Here is a 21,144-nt window from a genome sequence, read left to right as displayed (position 1 = left end):
TAATACTCAAGCTCGCCTCCTTTGCCATAGCGTTTTACCTTGACATAGCACATATGTGATAAATGCAGTCTGATCTCACAAGAAAACGTAAAAAATGTAAATTTTGTGTTTAGTGGCTATTTCGTATGAAAAAAGGTTCTCATTGAGACCCTGATTACACTAATATGTTTTAAACGATAAGTTTTGCTACGGTTACGCCATATGTCCACACTACGCTGGAGTTTTCTTGCGCCGGAAACGCTGGAGAGGCCGTTTTCATTCTAAAACGCTGCTGCTCCGTCACAGTATGGATAGGGGAAAACGGAAACATCTGAAAACGAAGGCGAGGCTGCAGACGTTCACCATCTGATTAGAGCTTTTTACTTAATATTAAATAGCCTAACACAGTTCAGTCCGGCATCTTCTTCTTGTAAGTTCAGACTTCACAAGTTTTATATGGAAAACAAACTCACGATGACGTGTTGGGTAAATCTTTAAAGGGAGTACAGTGTACTTTATAACATCATTCACATCACCCTGGCTACATTGTGTCACTTTATTAACATTAAATGAAAACATGATTAAAGAAACTGCTATTTTCATTCTGAAAATAACAACTTAACAGACAGCAGAAACGTTGAGGCATCAAGCTACTTATTTATATGAGCTTCATCTTAACCGTATGCGTATTTATAACATAATGGAGCCTATAACATTACTTCCTCCTTTCATTCTCACTGAAGTTTCGAAACATTCCCTCTCTTTTGCTGAATATCAGGTTTAATAATCAATAGTGGCCATTATAAAAGTATAATGTAAGTTTATACATTATAGGAAATAAAGGCAAGCAATCAGTCAATATACAGAGTGTACGTGGTTACATTAATTATTAGTTGATCTTTGCGCTCAGCCAAAACATGTTACCTAAAAACAAGCAATAAACTCAAAAGACCAAAGTCGGGGAATGTGTCGTTAGGTAGAGACAAGATGAATTAAATATCACATTTAACAAATATAGTGAGATTGGATCCACCGGTAGATCATTGATGAACAATCCAACGAGCACAGCTCTCATCTATGCTCCAGCGCGTGCTAGAGAGTGTGTGTGTGGTCACGTGATGTGCATTTTCACTGGTGTGGTGTAGACGGAGAGCTGTTCAGAAACGCTGGGTGAAACGCTAGTGTGGACGCAGATCGTTTTCATTCTAAAACACCTTTTTAAAACTAAAACGTACTACTGTAAATGGGGCCTAAGTAGTGTACAGCCCCTTTCAATATACTGGGGCATTAGGACCAACACTAAACGCCCCCTGCTTACCTAACACCACTTCCAGCAGCAACCTGGCTGTCCCATGTGGTCTTCCATCCAGGTACTAACCTGCTTAGCTTCAGTAGGTGACCATGTGAGAGTTGCAGACGGCTGGCTGCTGTCTGTTTAGGTTGCTTTTCAAATGTTTTCATTCCAATCAATCAATCAAAAAAAACATTTTACTTTTTTTTTTTATTAGAATATGCAAAAATCATACAAATACAAGAAAACATCAACAGATAACAAATACAAAGCAACAAAACAAAAACAAAACAAAAACATCAACAATATAGTCAGGTACTGGTATGTGCGTGAGTGTGTGCGTGTGAGTGTGTGTATGCATGTAAAGGTAACTTGGTGGACAGGTCAGAGTACATACATTAGAAACAATAACAGTCAATAAATGAAGCAAGTGTCACAGATATAGATAAAACATATAGAAAGAAACCAGTCAGAGGTAGGGAGTAACAACAATGCTTATTAATGTATGATAGTAAATATGAGAGTAAAAAGAGAGAAAGGACAACAGTAATAACTGACAACAATAATAATAAATCACAAGTGCTACACCAACTACTACTACAGAAAGTTACTTATATAACAACTACTACTGCTTCTACTACAGCCACAACCACGACTACTACTACTAAAGTGTCTACTAATACTGATACTACTACAACGACTACCACTACTGACACTACTATAGTGTTTGCTACAACTAATACAACAACGTCTACTGCGACTACTACTTCTACTACTACTACTAATACAACCACTTCTACTACATCTACATCAACAACATCTACTACTGATATTACTACACCAACAACGACTACTACTACTACTACTGTAACAACCACACCATTACTACTTCTGCTACAACTATACCAATGACATCTAATACTACATGAACTACAACTTCTATAATCTCCGTAACAATTACTCAATAACAATCAATACTATTACAATGACTACTACTTCAACTACTACTACTTCCACTACTACTACAACTACTACCGTTACAACTACAACAACTGCAACCTTACTAATGATAATGGTATAAATACTTGTAATAATGATAATGAAAAGATAACAGGACAAGTCAGAACAGTAATAATAATAATGATAACAAAAAATAAAAGTAATACCATTTATGACAAAGGTGTCGAGGAAAGGGGAGGATGGGAAATCAGGGAGAGGACAAGTAATAATAATAATAATAATAATAATAATAATAATAATAATAATAACAACATTAAAACAAATAAAAACATTTTACATTTTTCTTGCTCTGTTAAACATCACTTGGGAAATATTTGAAAAAAAAAATGCGTTCAATTTTAGCATATTATTGAAATGCATTTTCAGTTGTACAATAACTATCTCCTTTTTAATGCCATTTAGATACAGGAGGTATTAGAGACAAGGAATTGAGCATTTTGATTGGCCACAGATCTGTTAGGTGCAGGATGAGTCATGATCTGTTCTTCTCAAAGAGAAAAACAGTACGTTTAGCAAATCTACTAGGAGCACACTACAGCATGACCTCAAAAACAGACTAAAAGGAAGAAAATGTCTCATGATAACAGACAGCGGCCCTTCTGTGCGAACGTGCTAGTCTTTGTACGACCCACACTTTGTATCTTTGATGGGCTGATAATGGAGTACAAGTAGTTTCAAGAGCGATCGGCATCTGGAAGCGGCGTCTTTAGTGAAAACTCTTCACACTCTATCGCTCAAAGACTACATAAGCATCGGAGAGGGCAGAGGGGTGTTTTTGGGATATGTGTTTGCATCGCCACAAACAGAAGCCCTCTCTATTGTTTGCTTGTTTGTTTGTGTATGTGCGCTGGAGGTGAAGGGAGGGGACGGCGAGTCAAGAATGGGGGCAGCTTGTTTCGAGTTGCATCATAACAAGCAGGTTCAGCGCAAAAGTGCTGTATGTTCGAGTACACAAAGGTCTGCAGGGTCAATGCGTTTGCCAAAAACAGAGTTGAAAAACAGGTCACATTTTTTTCCATGATGCCTCGACTGAGCCTCAGGTGATCTGCGCAGGTAGACGCATTGACATTCAGATATTAAAGCAGCTCATTAAACAATTAGTTCATGGTTGGAGGCGAAAGTATGAACAACAGCCTGAGGCGTGACAGTGGTCTGAGAAGCAGTTGGATGAGAAATTCATAATTTGCTAGGACTGTGAAATGTGTCAGCATATGGATTTTCTAAAAGTTGATGTTTGTATATATATTTTTTGACGTTGAGATATGAAATCTTTTTTTTTTTTGACATGTAAGATTTGGTGTTGAGTACAGTATTATGTGAATTATGACACATCATATCACCTGAGCTAACCATGGTAAACGGCTAGAAAAGACTTGTGGTAATTATAGTTAGAGGGAGGGTATGTTTGCAATTATAATAATTTACAGTGTAAGCACTGTAAGTGTCATCTTTCCTCACTGTGAGATGCAGTCTTTGTTTTGTTTTTTGTTTTGTTTTGTTTCGTTTTGTTTTGTTTTATTTTAATTATTCTATTATTTATTTATTTATTTATTTATTTATTTATTTATTTATTTATTTATTTATTTATTTATTTATTTATTTATTTATTTAATAATTTATTTTATTCTGTTTATTTGTTTATTTATTTATTCAGTTAATTATTTGTTTATTTATTTATTCAGTTAATTATTTGTTTTATTTTTAATTCATTATTTATTTTAATGTATTATTTATTTTAATTTAATTATTTATTTAATTTTTCTATTTATATTAATTATTCAATGTATTTTATTTATTTTGTTTTATTTAATTTTTTATTTATTATATTTATTATATTTATTTATTTATATATTTATTTAGTTTTTTGTTTCATTTTATTTATTTATTTTATTAATTATATATTTAAATTTAATTATTTATTTAAATTATTTATTTATTTTAATTATTCTGTTTACTTTTATTTATTATTTAATTTTAATAATTTATTTAATAATTTATTTTATTTTATATATTTTATTTTTTTAATCAATTTTATGTATCAATTTATTTATTTGTTTATTTATTTGTTTATTTATCGTTTTAATATTTTATTTAAAATATTTATTTTATTGAATTTAATTAATTAATTAATTTATTTTTTTATTTATTATTATTTTGTTAATTATATTTATTTTATTTAGTTTTAAGGTATTTTATTTTATTTATAAATATCTATTTATACTGATAAATAGGTTGTGTATTTATAATTCTTTTGGAAATGTTATTGTGACTATGTAATTCCATAAATTGGTTGTATGGAATTCAGCATTTTTTCCAGAGTATCTATCTTTTTTTTCTCTATTTTTTGTCTGATCTGTTATAATTCATTATCATTATTGATGTTTTTGGTGGTTTGTACTATATTTGTCATCAATTTATAGAATGAGATGATGCAATCTGAGAGCATATACACCAGAGTGACACATTATGGAGCAGTTTGTCTGACAAAAAGCCGCTGTGCTCGAAACATTACTGTGAGTTTTTTATATGTGATTAAATTTGATACTGTTGGACCTTTTGGTGTTGCCGCATTTTCAAATATATTTACAAATGATTAGCATAAACGTCACTTCGTTCACTGGCTTTTTTAATATATTACTTGCTATTTTGACCAACACATTTTAGTCAATAGCTTTATATTCTCGGTTTGCACAAGCTTTCTTAGCAAGTGCTTTGCTGCAACCTGTGGCCTCCGAGGGAACTGCAAAGTGGGAGGTAAATCTAAAGGGTTGAACTTCTTACTTTAGAAACACTTGTGCTTTTAGATTATAGCAGCTGCTGAAGAGCTGTTTTTGATTTTTTTTTCTTTACCTTAAAATATGTGTACTAAAATAAAAAAGTGCATATCTAGAGTTTAAAATCCTAGTTCATTGAATGAACATTATTTACATGATCGTATGTTGTCTCAAACCAAACCTGTATGACAACTTCTGTAGTAAACCAACAGATTTTTCCCCCAAACCTGCAAGTCTTGCTTTCTTCTGTGGCACATAAAAGAAGATCTTTTGCTTTTTTAAATGCAAAATATCTTATTTTGTTACTTTTATTAATATTGCCATGAAACATTTATTGAAATGTTGTGTCATTTGAGTGTTTAATGTGTCTCTGAGGCTGTGACATCCACTCTTTTTTTCCTGTTTTAAAATGCTCTCTACCCGCATAAGCAGTTTTAATTGTTCTTGTCTGAACTGAAATGTTGGAAAATACTAAAAGTAAATTTCTGTAGGACAAAAACATTAAGTTCTTATACTGAAATCTAAAAAGATCACATATTTACATTTATGCATTTTTTATATTTATGATGGAGAGCATCATCAAGTGTGGAAGGAAGACCTTTTTTTTTTTTTAAATGTGTCTGGATTATTGTAGCATTTTTTTATTGTAACATTTTATTTATTTAATTTTTAAAAATTGTTTATTTATTTTACTATTTTTTATTTTATTTTTTTATTTATTTAATTTTTGTGTCTAATTCTGCACAAAACATACATGCTTAGTTTGTCTTTTCTGCCAATGAACCTGTATTTAAAGGCATAGTACACCCCCAAAATGAAAGTTGCTGTTAATTTACTGAAACTCCAATCATTGCTGATTAACAAAATGCAAGTCAACATCTGTCAACACTTTTAAGAGTCAAAAAGCCACATATAGAGTGGCTCTTCACATTACTGGGTGGGCCATTTATATGGGTACACCTTAATAAAATGGGAATGCTTGGTGATATTAACATCCTGTTTGTGGCACATTAGTTTATGTGAGGGGAGCTTTTAAATAACTATATAAGAATATATAAGTAGCTTTATAAAAATAAAGTTACGTTAAAACCAAGCACACTATTGTTTTTCTTAAGAAATTTCGAATAAGTTTATTAAGGTGTATCCCTATAAATGGCCCACCATGTACAATGACGTCTGTTGGAGCGAAAGTAATGTGAGCAAGAAGCTCAACGTTATTTAAAACATTATTTAATACCCTTAAGCCAAATCCTCTGCAATCTAAAAATGTTTTCTTCTTCTTCAAGAAAAAAAAAACTATCTCTTCCCTTTGAAAAGTTTATTATCACTACTATTTTTTCATTAAAGGGAAATGCATACATATTTAAACTTCTACACACTGTAAAAAACCTTGCTGTGTTAAATTTTAAAGTCGAATCAAGTTAACTTTTCTAGTCATCAAATTGCATCAATCAACCTGACTAAGAATATTAAGTTTAACTTTGTTCAACTTTAAAAAAATGTTAAAACCTGATTGACCTATTAAAATAAAATAAAGCAACATAAACATTTGTTGTCTTAATTTTATTCATTACATTTTTCACAGTGCATTTTATGTTACATTTATTGATTTCCCCCTATGCTATATCTGCAATCGCACCTTTCAAATCATTTTTTCAGGTCATGCAGTCAAATACGGCCATTTATCATGAAGTGATGGCTAAATGGGCAGTTCTGTGTTTCGGATTAATGCTGGTGAAGTCATGCATTATCTTAATGCAGATAAAAAGATGAACACGATATCATCAGTCTTCTTTCTAGCCTCCGCAGCAGATCAATCCACTCTGCATTGAGTGACAAGCCTATTTTTTTCTGTGCGCATTCATATTCATGCAAACCACAGCAAGTTTGATGCATTAATTGCACCATATTGAGCTACTTATACAATGGCGTATGGCCAAATGAAACCATGTCAAAGGAAAGCCCTATAGGATGGGTTATAAGATGATATTGATGGCACTATTGCCAAGTAAATGCCGGTAAGCTGAGACTTTGGGCTATTCGTATTCACATATGAGGCCTGGCAGCGTTGTGCAATGCATTCTTAATGCACAGCCGTTATTGACCGATAAGTATTTAGACTAGCAATTTCATCTTGGCATCTTTTCATTATGCGCAGAGTGGTCAAAAGGGGCTAAATGGAGTTGGACTAATCACCTCTAGATGGCAGTGTTGTACTTTGTATTTTGATTTGTCTTTTTTTTCTAAGGTAGGAAATGTGTGAAACTATTTTAAACTCATTTGCTGGTTTTAATTTAGTGTATTTAATCTTTTTGGCCTAATTTTATCTATATATAGAACCCTATGTGGTTTAATGCACATGCTATACCAATTTTTTTGATGTGCTGATCGGGTTTTGACCTTTTTTCTCTTTCTCATGGGACATAAATCAATGTTAGACTTGCGATCTTAACCTCTTACTGTATATCCGTACTTCTGATTCTCATCTTTCACTGATGCTTTCACACCTCCTACATTGTTAATTAGCACTGTAAACAAGAACAAACTTTCCCCACTCGCCCACTGATCCTTCCAGTGACATCATACTGTGGCAAACCCAAAAGTTGCTGTTGTTTGTCAGTTGTGTGTTTGGAAAGGTCAGTGGAATATGTTTTCCCTGAAGGCATGTAGGGGAAATGGTAAGCTCACCTATCAGTTTGCACACAGAAATTGGAGATTTTTGCACTTTTTGTCTATATTGAGGAATTATATATGTGACAGATAGGTCAAAGTCTAAAAGTGCATCTGAACATATATTTTGTAAATGCATTAAAATACACTCACAATGATTTTGCTGCTTGTTCAAACTACTAATGTAAAATGAGCTTAAACAACACACTTCTTTAGTTTTTTGGGAGAGCTTTAATTGCTTTATGTTCAATCCACTTATATGTTTTAAGTTAACTTTAAAAATTTGTGTTGACAACATTAATGAATTGTGTAAAACCCTTTATTTAAAAAAAGATTCCACACAATCGATTTGTGTTGGGACAACGTTACAAAACAAAAGGAATTAAGTTACCTCACAATAAGAAAAATAATTATTGAACAAGTCATGTTTTTTCCCTGGGAATTATATTTCTAAAGTAGCTGTTGACATGGAAATAAACCAGATTTGACGGAAAAAAAAAAAAAAAACATAAAAAAATGAGTTATGTGTAATAACAATGGAATGACACAAGGAGAAAGTACTGATTACTAAAATGTAATACTTTATATAAAAGGCTTTTTTAATGATTGCATTTTAGAGTTTCTGGGCTGTGTTTTAGATCATTGTAATTGCTCAAATGTCCACCCTGGTTTCATCTTCATCATCCAGCATAATGTAAATGTTGGATATTAATTTACAATGGCGAAGGGCAGAGGGTTGCTAAAAAACTACAGAAAGATTTCAGTTTCTGTCTGGGCTTTCCATGTCTTTCTACAGCTCCCTTTCTTCATGTGTTCAATGCTTTTTTTCATCCGTCATTTTATTTTATTATGTATAACTTAATTTATAAACTAATTATGTATAACTTAATTTATAAACTAATTAGATTTGTTTTCTTTGTTTTCCGTCTTTCGGATGAGACGTTAAACCGAGGTCCTGACTCTCTGTGGTCATTAAAAATCCCATGGCACTTCTCGTGAAAGAGTAGGAGTGTAACCCCGGTGTCCTGGCCAAAGTCCCTCTATCGGCCCATACGATCATGGCCTCCCAATCATCCCCGTCCACTGAATTGGCTCTATCACTGTCTCTCCACTCCACCAATAGCTGGTGTGTGGTGAGCGCACTGGCGCCGTTGTCCTGTGGCAGCCGTCGCATCATCCAAGTGGATGCTGCACACTGGTGGTGGTGTGGAGAGACCCCCCCCCTCATGATTGTGAAGCGCTTTGGGTGTATGGCCATACACAATAAATGCGCTATATAAATACACATTACATTACATTACATTACATTGCATATACTGTATAGATTTCTTTGGTTCTGACCAACATCCGGGTAAAATTTCAAGTTAACAGCCCCTTTAGAAATATGTTTTCTGAGAAAAAAAGATGACGTGTCAATATTTATTTTCCCTGCTGTTTTAGTTTTTGCAAATTTAAGTGAATTTATCATAAAAAATAAGATTAAAATAAGTCATTTAAACAAGCATTTTTTTGTGAATGAATCAAATATTTTTACCATGATTTATAGAAAACTTTTACTAAAATATCAAGCAAGTATATTTTGGGGAAAAAACAACATATTTTCAGATATAGTTAGACAATAATCATTTAATGACATATTAAAATAATCTATTAGATAATTGCAGTGGGGGCGGCACGATGGTGGTTGCCTCACAGGAAGAAGGTCGCTAGTTCGAATCCCAGCTGGGCCAGTTGGCATTTCTGTGTGGAGTTTGCATGTTCTCCCCGTGTTTGTGTGGGTTTTCTCCAGGTGCTCCAGTTTTCCCCACAGTCCAAAGGCATGCAGTATAGGTGAATTAAATAAAATAAATTGGGCGTAGTGTATGTGTGTGAATGTTGGAGTGTATGGGTGTTTCCCAGTACTGAGTTGCACCTAGAAGGGCATCCGCTGTGTAAAACATACGCTGGATAAGTTGGTGGTTCATTCCGCTGTTGAATACGACCCCTGATGAATAAAGGGACTAAGCCGAAGGAAAATTAACGAATAAATGAATAAATGCAGTGCTGCCTCTAAATAAAATTTTTTGACCGAAATATCAGTTGTTGAAAACTAAACAATTTGTTTTTTTTTAACTGAAGCAATTTTACATTCTGCACCTTTAAATAAAAGTTTTTATTTTCAATGTACACATTATTCTCATGTTTATGCTAAGACGTAAATAACATTCAAAAACATGCATTTGTTCGATTATTTTTATTCAAGGCTTTGCTGTAGACCGTCAGATAATAAGAAAACAATATGGGACCATGTGGCAATAAATGTGTATATTGTTGCAAAAAAAAAAAAAATCTAATTTCAAAAACTTAAACCATAAATAAAATATAATAAAATAATCAAAATCCTGCTTTTAAGAGCTCAAGCATTGACAGGTGACAGTAAAACAGTACACAATAAACAGTAACAACACTGAAAATTGGTGCAAATACAAACATAAGAATTGTTATGATTAGGGCTGCACCATATTGGAAAAATGTGACATCGCAATATTTTATTTTGGTGTGATTTATATTGCGATTTGAAAAAAATCTGTAATTTTTTTTAGGGTTTTTTGGCAGCTGGGGTGCCGGAAAAAAAAACTTCAAATAACGGATTTTTTTCATAGTGTATATCGTATCGTACTACTGTACCTAAATATCTGAATACTTATTTCACTTTTATGTTTGCTCTATCTTATTTATTTATTCTTGCAGTTTATTTTATTCACTTTACAAAATTATTCCAATCAAAGTTAATGCTGAAATTGTATTCATATCACAATATAAAACCCAGCAAAATAAAATATTGCAATGTCAGATTTTTCCATTATGGTGCAACTCGTATTATAGCAATACTTATATTTGTATAACATCGCACCAAGATTCAGTGTTATAACTGTTAACTGTGTACTGTTTTACTGTTTACCTGTCACTTGCAATGCTTGAGCTCCTAAAAGCAGGATTTTGATTATTTTATTTTTGAAATTAGATTTTTTATTTTTTTTTTGGCAACCATATACACATTTATTGCCAAATGGCCCCGTATTATTTTCTCTTCTTCTGACAGTCCACAGCAAAGCCTTGCATAAAAAAATAATTGAATAAATGCATGTTTTTGAATGTTATTGTCACGATTACCAGCGACCGTCTTTCATAAGATCGCTGGATTTCACTCTCAATAACCATAGACTACAAATCCGCCACTTCTGGACCACATTTTCATACATGCACTCCGGTCACACTCACACATGCTTCCTCATCTAGACTGATTCCTCGCACCACCTGAGCATTGTCAGAAACTGATTGCACACACTATTTAAGCTACACACTCACTCATTCACTTAGCAGAGTCTTGTTAGCTGTATAGATGACATTACAACGCGTTACTCCTGTCTAGTTTTCCTGTATTTCGACCAAGCCTTGTATTCTTGCTCTCTCTGCCTGCCGCCTGCCTTTTTGACCTCTTGCCTGTTATTCGATTACGATTCTAGACTGCCTACATATACCCGTTTACACCTGTGTTGACCATCGCTTGCCTGACTTTGAATAAACCTGCATGTGGATCCAAACTTCTGTTGTTAGTGTCACTCCCCGGGGTTACAGTTATTAACATCTTAGCGTACACATGAGAACTTTTATTTGAAGTTATATATTGCAGCACTTCATTCATTCATTCATTCATTCATTTTTTTTAAATTACGGATTTTTTTTTACAGTGTACAGTATTATCATGATATTTTCCCCTGATAATGATAGATCATGATGTCAGAGGTATATCACAAGAAAATCGTCCACAATCTATCATGATATTTGTAAATGAAGAGGGAACTGCATCAAAAAATTATAAAATTTATTTCTTTTATTAACAGCACATATATTTTTTTAGACTTGCAACACTGATATATGTTCGATCCGCCATTACGAGAAGTGCCACCTCCTGCATATCGCCATTTTGTCCTGCCCCTATTATTGAATAATCAAATGTAATGTCAAATGTAAACACTGAACATTCGTCATTGCTGATCAACAATAATAATCCTAACTCCACATTGCAGATGCTGCCATGAGACTATTGCGAATGCACACATTGTGATATCGATGCTGAAACGATTTATTGTGCAGCCGTAGTTATAATCATTTTAATAATCTTTGAATAGGCCTTTAAGTGTGTCATTAGGTGTCGGCGCCAGTGGTTTAGTGGTTAGTTCGTCGACACATGCACTCCGGTGCTCGCAGCGACCCAGGTTCGATTCTGCCTCGCGGTCCTATGCCTATCCTTCCCCTCTCTCTGCTCCCCAGGCTTTCCTGTCAATTCTCTCTACTGTCCTTTCAAAAATAAAGGTGAAAACCCCGAAAAAATTATTATAAAAAAAAAAAGTATGTCATTAGGTATTATTTTGGCTAAACGATAATTTCTGAAATTGATAAATGTAAAGAATATCATTCATTTCTTTTTGCATTAGAACTCTATGCGGTTTTGTAGCTTAGAGAGCAAGTATAGAAAAGAAGCGAAAGGCCATGCACTTAAAGCACAGTTATGAATCTCATAACCTTTTGCATGAAAGAAAAAAAAAGCTTTACATGCTGTAACATGAGCAGATAAAAGTTTCAAAGCATATTTTATCATTAAATCTGTACTTCTGAATAGGTTTAGTAGGTGCTGCTACTCTCTAGGCTTCGGAATAATGCATCATTGACTACACAGTACATTCACGTGCTTGATAAATCTGGGTGTAAATGGGGGTGAGATGTACAGTGATGTTCATTGCATTATTCATTGGGACTCATGGGAGTGCATTGTACTGTAGATGAACAGAAACCAGAATGTGGTAATGTTTATTTCCTCTTCCTATGTCTGTCTTCATTGTGAGGTGTGGTTATTGTGTATCTTTGGGAATATCTGTTAACACAAGATCAAACCCAACAGGAAGTTTCATGGTTACAATATTGATGTATGCGCTTGTGTGCTCTGATAATGGGATTTGTAAGCTTTGACGCCTTTATGCTGGCCAACTCCCAAGGGGATTGTCTTTTCCCAGATGTTGTGTAATAAAGTCTGTCACAAGATTTTTTTAGAAAAAAAAAATGATTAGAAATTGCCTTTCAGCTATTTAAAGTTCAGTTCAGAATTATTAGCTCTCCTAAATTATTAGCCCCCTGTATATTATTCCCCCATTTCTGTTTAACGGAAAAAAGATTTTCTTTAAACACATTTCTAAACATAATAGTTTTAATAACTCATCTCTGATAAGTAATTTCTTTTATCTTTGCCATGATGACAGTACAAATTATTTGACAAAATATTTTTCAAGGTACTAATATTCAGCTTAAAGTGCAGTTTAAAAGTTTAACTAGGTTAATTAGGCAAGTCATTGTATAACGATGGATTGATCTGTAGACAATCAAAATATAAAAGCTTAAGGGGACTAATAATTTGAACCTTAAAATATTTTTATTTAAAATATTTAAAAAACTGCTTTTATTCTAGCAAAAATAAAAAAAAAAGACTTTAGAAAAAAAATTGTAGGAAATACAATTGAAAAATTCCTTACTCCATTAAAAATCATTTGGGAACTAGTTTTAAAAAAGAACAGAAGGCCTGATATTTTTGTCTTCAACTGTATATATAATGTTTGTGTTTATATAAAGATCTTAATTAGGTATAAATGAAGCTTTTAACCTTTCCAACTTTCAAATCAAAATAATTTATTTATTTTTCCAGGTAAATGAAAATGGATCAAAATGATTTCTGAAATTAAAACATTTGAAATTAAATCTCAAGATTAGGGTTTATTCCATTAATATTTAATTTTAGAATTCTTCTGATGTCAAAACATTGACATTGTGTTGTCTTAAAGGGCACCTATGATGAAAATCATGTTTTGTAACCTGTTTGGACACAACTGTGTGTAGGTATAGTGTCTCCAGTCATAATGGAGGGATGTAAACCCAACAAGTCTCTTTTTTTTTAAGTTCTTGATGTTAAAATAGGGCCCAAATCCCAGTGATTTTTAGGCCCACCGCAATGTGACATAAGTGCAGTTTTCCCCCACCCACCTAACTGATTGACAGGCACCATGTTTCTATGATAACGTGTAAAAACATGTCCACAGAACATTTTTTGCAAAGAAACTGTGATTAAAAATCTGTTCCAATGATTTTTATACGTTTTAAATGTTTAAAATGTTTTTAAAAACAGAGCATGTTTGTAATGAATACAGTAAAATTGTGATTAATTCTTAAACGCTAGAATTACTAAGGCCACATGGTGTCAGTAAACGCGTAAATGTATGTGTGTGTGTCTGTGTGTGTGTACTGCAAATGGCATTTGATTGGGACTCATCATTTCAGAAAGGCTTGAATAAACTCCACCACATACATGAAATAAACTTACTTGGTAGTTTTGACTAATGAGCTGTCTCTGTCACTGACTGCGGTTTATCTGACATAACACAGCAAAAGCAGACACACATGTGGGAACGGTGGGTGGGGAGAAGCAGTTCATTTGCATTTAAAGCCACAGGCTAAGCTACACTGTATTCAGACACCAAAATGGACAAATTCTGGAGGCTATAATACATTATCTGATGTGTATTTTGAGCTGAAACTTTACAGACGCTTTCTGGAGACACCAAAGACTTATCTTACGTCTTGTATAAGTGGTAAAATGTGTGCCCTTTAAATGATTAGAAATCTGTTTGAAAACATGGCACATCTTATGCAAAGAAAGAAATTCTTAATGACAAATTATTTCAAAATTAATTGACTCCTAATATTTTTTCATAGCTGTATATTATTTGTATATCATTTTCATCATTTACCTTCACAGCAGTGAATTCACTGTTTTTGGAAAAGTCATAATGTATTATTTGCATAAATTGTTGTGCGCAGATATAGATTGTATTATTAATTTGTTAAGTTTGCATTTTTTGAAGGACATTACATCTCTGTTATTGAACTTTTCTTTCAGGTCTTAAGGGAGAAAAAGGATCCTCTTATCTTCAAATAGGTCATGTCCCATGTTCCAGGATCTAAACTTGGCAGTTCTCTGATTGGTTTTGAGATTGAGATAATAGGTATTTAAAAGACTGCAGAAGATGAAAGGCTTTATATTTCTTGATTCCCATGAAGGTAAACAGCATTAAAACATATTTTCATGTGGCATGTTAAAATAAATATATGTTGAATCTTACCGCTGCTTCATCAACAGCCAACTTTACAGCTAATCATGGGAGCAAATCTTTTACCAGTTTGTGTTGTGATATTTCTGTTTTGGGGTAAGGCTCTTTATCTTTTTGAATTACTATTTTAATTAACCAATATGCATTTAAAGAGTTTCTGCAGTTCTTAAAGTTTTAATTGACTCTTGCTTCCACATTTCACCTTTAAAAAGTTAAGAATCACAGCAGAATGTGGTATAATGTTGTATTAAATGTTGCCAGCACTCCAAAAAGATAAATGTTATTCTCAAAATGTTTGTTTTCTAATATAAGAATATAAAAAAAAACTTTAAGTTAACATATATGTTCAAAGCGAAGAAGTTAAGTGTTGTTTTCTTTTGATATCATGTGAAAATGTGTTTTAATCAAGTTGATTTTTTTTACCTAAACTATTGACATCATTTGAATCAATTGGAACCTTTAGACGTTTCATTGGAAGACAAAACCAAAATAATGAACAAAGCACCACTTTTTTTTAGAAGAATTATTCAAATCATTATACAAAGTTTGCTAATATTTTGTGCGTGTGTGCGTACGTGTGTGCGTGCGTGCGTGCGTGTGTGCGTGCGTGCGTGCGTGCGTGCGTGCGTGCGTGCGTGTGTGTGTGTGTGTGTGTGTGTGTGTGTGTGTGTGTGTGTGTGTCATTAGTTGCACCCTTTAAATGTTTATTTAGAGAACATACTGATGAACTTTTAAATTTATTAATTATTAATTTAATTAATTAATTAATTATCAATTAATTATTTATCAATTACCATTTGATTTCTAGGTCTTTTGTACTGTATTTACAGTACAAGTTGTGAAATGTTATTGCATAATAAATTACTGTTCAAAAGTAGTTAATTTAATTTAATTTAATTTAATTTAATTTAATTCCAGTAATTTTAATGATGAATTTTCAGCTTCATTACTCCAGTCTTCAGAAATCACTCTAATATTATTATTGTTATTATTATTATTATTATTATTATTATTATTATTATTATTACTTGTAATAGTAATAAAAGCAACAATGACTGGAGTAATAATTTCATTTGTTTTGCATTTAATAAATGTTTATTTTTTTACATTTAATAAATGATGAACAGATTAATTTTTGGCAAGACTTTATTTTGATGGTTCCTATTGCATATTTTGTTGACTAAAAGTTGCATTGCAACTACATGCCAATGACTTCTCACTAGAGTATTAGAAGACTGTTTGTTTAATATCTGTTGATACTGCTACTTCGACATTTAACTGACTATGAGAAATTTTGCAAGTACATGTCAACTTATACTAACCCTAATCTCAACCCTAACCCTAACCTCACACTCTACTTATAATCTAATGCGAATTAGTTGGCATGTAAATGCAATGTAACTTAAATACAACAAAATGTGTTAAAGGGAGCATGAAAATAAAGTGATACCTAATTAAAAAAAAAAAAAAAGACACCAAACTTTTAACCGGTAGTGTATATTTTATATAAACATTCATTGATTTAAAATGGACAAATATCTTTATAAAGTAATCATTAAAATATGCAACAAATTATTACGTGTAAATAAATGCATATGCAATGGCATTTGATATCAATGTCTTTCCAAGCTGTTTATATAAAATAATTCTCTCAATTCTTCTCTCTTGAATTCCTAAAGATGGCATCCAGGCTCGATCTGCAGGACAAGAATTTGCCACCGCGTTCATGCAAAACTATGTTTCTCCTTTTGACCTCCCGCTCTTTCAGCTTTATATCACTTGTCTGAATTATAATTGCCTGGTAAAGGTCTACATACCAGGTCTTCGTTTCACTCAGGAGGTGCAGCTGACCTCAGGTCAGGGCATCACGGTGACCCTCCCCAATGAAGTTGAGCTTTCCGGCACCAAAAGATCCCGCAATACTGTATCCATTCAGTCATCTAAAGATATAACAGTTTCCGCATTAAACTCAAAACAGTACACAGCAGATACATCGCTGGTTTACCCTTTGAGTGAATGGGGCACTGAATATTTTGTGTTCACCCCTACCAACTCCCCTCCATCTATGCTAAAGGAGTTTGTGCTGATCAACGGTAAAGAGCAAAACACTGTGGAGGTGTTTCTTCGAGCAGCGGTCCGATTCGAAGGCCGCTTGTATGCTGTTGGTAGTAAACTAGTTGTGGTGTTGGAGCCTTTTGAAAATGTACAAATCCAAAGTCAAGGAGATTTAACAGGATCCCGCATTTCATCGCAGCTTCCAATCGCTGTGTACTCGGGTCACATGTGCACTTGGTGGTTTTCTAAGTGCAATCACGTTTATGAGCAACTTTTGCCTGTGCAAAGCTGGGGAACTCAATACCTGGTGGCTCCGCTTAGCATCCAGACCCAGTTTGACAGCATTTATATTCAGGCATCTCAGTCTACAAATATAACAGTTCAGTTTGGCCGTACTACATTAACAAACGTTCTTCAGCGAGGTCTTATCCTAGAGTACAAAATCCAGTTTCCTGATGGTCTTAACATCATGGCGGACGGCGGAATCCAGGTGTTCTTTTTGTTTAATGGTCTGCGAACATCCAGCGGTGTCATATATGATCCGTTTCTTGTCAATGTCCAGCCTAGCAACCGTTTCTGTTCCTCGTATGCGGTTGATGGGATAGCAGGCTTTGGCAACCGAGCCCTCCTAATTGTTCCCACCAGAGAACAAGCAGGGATTCAATTTGATGGCTCGTCTGTACCTGGAAACATACAATGGAGGGTCATCAAAAACAGCAACTATTCCTGGACTGAGCTGATTTACCAGACTGGAGCAGGTCAGCACAAAATAACCCATCCGAGTGCTTCTTTTGGTGTCTATAGTATTGGATTTGATCAAGCTAATGGGTACGGAGCCCCAGCCCCATGCACTGATCCAGGTAATTATACTTTCTAATTAAAATTACAATAGAACCTGTTTTAGTTGAATAAAATCCATACAGTAGTCAACATTTGAAGTGGATCAAAACCTTTCGTCAAAGTTGTTCTTGTCTTTTGTCTGGAAGTATTATGGTTTTAACAATATTAAAACTTTCTCTTGAAAAAAGTGTTGTAAAAGATAAGGTTGCATATAACATCATAAAGGTTGTTTCATTAATAAAAAAGCTTTCAACAAAATAAATAAATACAGCCTATAACCGGCCCTTATACAAGGAATACAGTGGTCCCTCGTTATTCACAGTAGTTATGTTATAAAAATAACACGCAATAGGCGAAATCTGCGGAATTAACAGCTTTATTTTTTACAATTATTATAGCTGTTTTAAGACTGTAAAACCTCTCACTACACACTTTACTCAGACAGGCATTAATATGAACAGAGTCCTGAGCGGCACTAGTGTGCATACCCTGATGAAACCTCTGTTTTTACACAGTAAAAAAAAAAAAAATATATATATATATATCGAACTGAAAAAAGAAAATCAAATCACTTTTCAATTTAGCATATCAATTTTTCACCATAAAAAACAAATTGCCTCGCATTTCAATTTTCGTTATTTAATTTTAAAGCAAAAATAAAAAGGCTCTTTTTTCGTTTTTTAAATATCCATTTCTAATATTAAAATCCAATGCCCAAAATATACACTGACCTTGTCTTACAACAATTTTGAAATGCTTTTTTTTTTATTCAATTTAAAGGTTGACTACTATATTCCAATAATGTGTTTGAAATATACAGTTGAAGTCAAAATGATTTGCCCCCCTGTGAATTTTTTTTCTTTTTCAAATGTTTCCCAGTGAAGTTTATTTATAAACAATTTTCGAGAGAGTCACGTGCTTATGATTGTTCTCAGCTGTTCCAGCATCAGCTTATGATCAATTATCCAATCAGATGATTCCTAACTCCCTATAAATAACCAGAGTTTTCTTATCTCAATATCTTCGTCTTGAAGAACCCCTCCCCCACCTATCCCTACTTTCCCTCCTTTTCAGATGGGCGACACGGCAGCCTAGTGTATAGCACTGTTGCCTCACAGCAAGAATGCCTCTGGTTTAAGTCCCTACTAAACCAGATGAAATTTCTGTGCAAAGTTTCGCTTGTTCTCCCCATGCTCACGTGTGTTTTCCCCGGGTTCCTCCCATAGTACAAATAACAAGCACCCTAAGTAAATTGAACAGACAAAATTGATACATCACTTCCAAACTTGAGTACTCCACTCCCAGTCATCCATATCCATCATTTAGCTAGAAATAAGCTGGGGGGAGTTTATCGAGATTTACCTGAGCTCAAAATCCCCTGCAAATGGGAGGGAACCCAGGGTTTTAGGATCTCATAAGCTCAGGGCTCTCTCCCAGGACAGCATGCCAAACAAGCTTTTATAATCAATCATCAGCTAAGTGTGAACTTTTGAAATGATGTTAAGCAGATTAAGGAATGTTTGACAATACTTCCTATGATATTTTTTCTTCTGGAGAAAGTCTTATTTGTGTCACGGTCGAGGTGGGGAAAAGGAGCGAGGACTCGAGTGCAAAGAAACAATGGGAAACAGGACCAGACATGGGTAGTGTCCGAGCTCTGCTACCAAAACAAGAATTTACAAGACCAGAGTGGCAGAACTCTGACAATTTGTTTTATTTTGGCTAGAATAAAAGCAGTTTTTAAGGAAAAAAAAAAAAAAAACATTTAAGGGTCATTATTATTAGCCCCCTTTAAGCTATATATATATATTTTTATACAATGATTTGTCTAATTACACTAACTCGCCTTGTTAACCTAGTTAAGCATTTAAATGTTTAAGCTGAATACTAGTATCTTATTAATATACTAAAAATTATAATAAAATATTTATTAAAATATTATGTACGGTCATCATGGCAAAGATAAAATAAATAAGTTATTAGAAATTAGTTATTAAAACTATTATGTTTTAAAATTTGTTGAAAACAATCTTCTTGCCATTAAACATATATGGGGGGTAATTATTCAGGAGGGCTAATAATTCTGACTTTAACTATATGTATTACAATAAAAAATAAATTATCATAAACCCATCCAATTACTTTCTTACTTAGACTCACTTTCTTATTTAAACAATCAATATCTCTTTTTTTTACTAGTGGCCTTGGCATCACCTCGCTCTTGCTTCGGCATCATCTGTAATGAGGATGAGGATTGCATGATGAAGGGTTCATTCCCCGTCTGTGTGAAGAAACCATTAGGAATCTGTTGGGCTATGGGTGACCCTCACTATTCCACATTTGACCAGCGTTATTTTGACTTTATGGGCACTTGCACCTATGTTGTCACCAAGAACTGCCAGAAAAATGACAGTCTGCCTGCTTTTGAAGTCCTGGCTAGAAATGAAAACCGTGGAGACACAAGAGTCTCCTATGTGGCACAAGTAACTGTGCATATCGGTGGCATCACAATCAGTGTTGACAGTTCTAAACCCGGGAAAGTCCAGGTAAGTTGAAGTTACAAAATCAATTAAAACTTAAAATGCATTGTGAAAGAACATTAAAAGTGTCTCTGATGTTTTAGCTCAAATTAACAAACATATAATTATTTATAGCAGGTCCAATTAATTACTTTGTAAGTGTGAGCATTAAAAAAACATTTTCTTTTTTCTTAATTTTTAATTCAAATAAGCAGTTGCTTCACTTCCCCCTTTAAGAAGATATGGACAGTTTAGGGGGTGTCTCAAAAGTGCAAATGATTCCATAAATGTATTATTGTAAATATTATTTATTTTTAAATATAGTGATTACTTTGGAAAACAAAAATACATACTGTAATGATAAGGTGACAACAGGGGTTGGATCCAAATGCAGCTTTTTAAGAGCATCATCAGGCAAACAAGGTTCAGTACAGGAGCAGACAGTAGCATACAGATAATTCAAAGAGTAAATGGTGTGACAGGTCAAGGCAGGCGGCACAACAAACATTAACATAAAACAAACAAAGGTTTAAAAACATGGCAAGACAATCCTGCAAAATGCTAACATAATGCACACTACAGTATAACACGATTAGATATCAGTGTGTCTAGTGTATGTATAATCCAAGTAATCAGTCCAGCTTCAGTGAGAACCGTATAAACGGAGGTCAGAGCCTGTTTCAAGTGGGTGGGACTTGAGCTCCAAGTGGGCTGTACAAAACTAGGTTTTTTATTTATTTAATGTCTTGTACATGACACAAAGACCAACATTGTGTTTTATAAATGTCTACACATGCCTC

At 33.6% G+C, this 21,144-nt stretch overlaps 1 protein-coding gene across 1 annotated transcript in view; it reads left to right on the top strand.

Annotated features, from left to right (window-relative positions):
• Window positions 1-1,257: 1,257 nt before the first annotated feature.
• Window positions 1,258-21,144, top strand: part of fcgbp (Fc gamma binding protein) — a 63,981-nt gene continuing 44,094 nt past the window's right edge. The window contains exons 1-4 of the mRNA XM_087284414.1: window positions 1,258-1,349; window positions 14,720-15,026; window positions 16,610-17,845; window positions 20,025-20,371. Of these exons, the coding sequence (XP_087140540.1) occupies window positions 14,978-15,026; window positions 16,610-17,845; window positions 20,025-20,371 (1,632 nt within the window). The 5' untranslated portion in view covers window positions 1,258-1,349; window positions 14,720-14,977. The remainder of the gene's footprint in view (window positions 1,350-14,719; window positions 15,027-16,609; window positions 17,846-20,024; window positions 20,372-21,144) is intronic.

The sequence above is a fragment of the Danio rerio genome, chromosome 15 (assembly GCF_052040795.2).
Source record: "Danio rerio strain M-AB ecotype USA chromosome 15, GRCz13ab, whole genome shotgun sequence".
Taxonomy (NCBI): domain Eukaryota; kingdom Metazoa; phylum Chordata; class Actinopteri; order Cypriniformes; family Danionidae; genus Danio; species Danio rerio.
The sequence above is the reverse complement of the archived record's forward strand: the minus strand, read 5'-3'. Positions and strand labels throughout refer to the sequence as shown.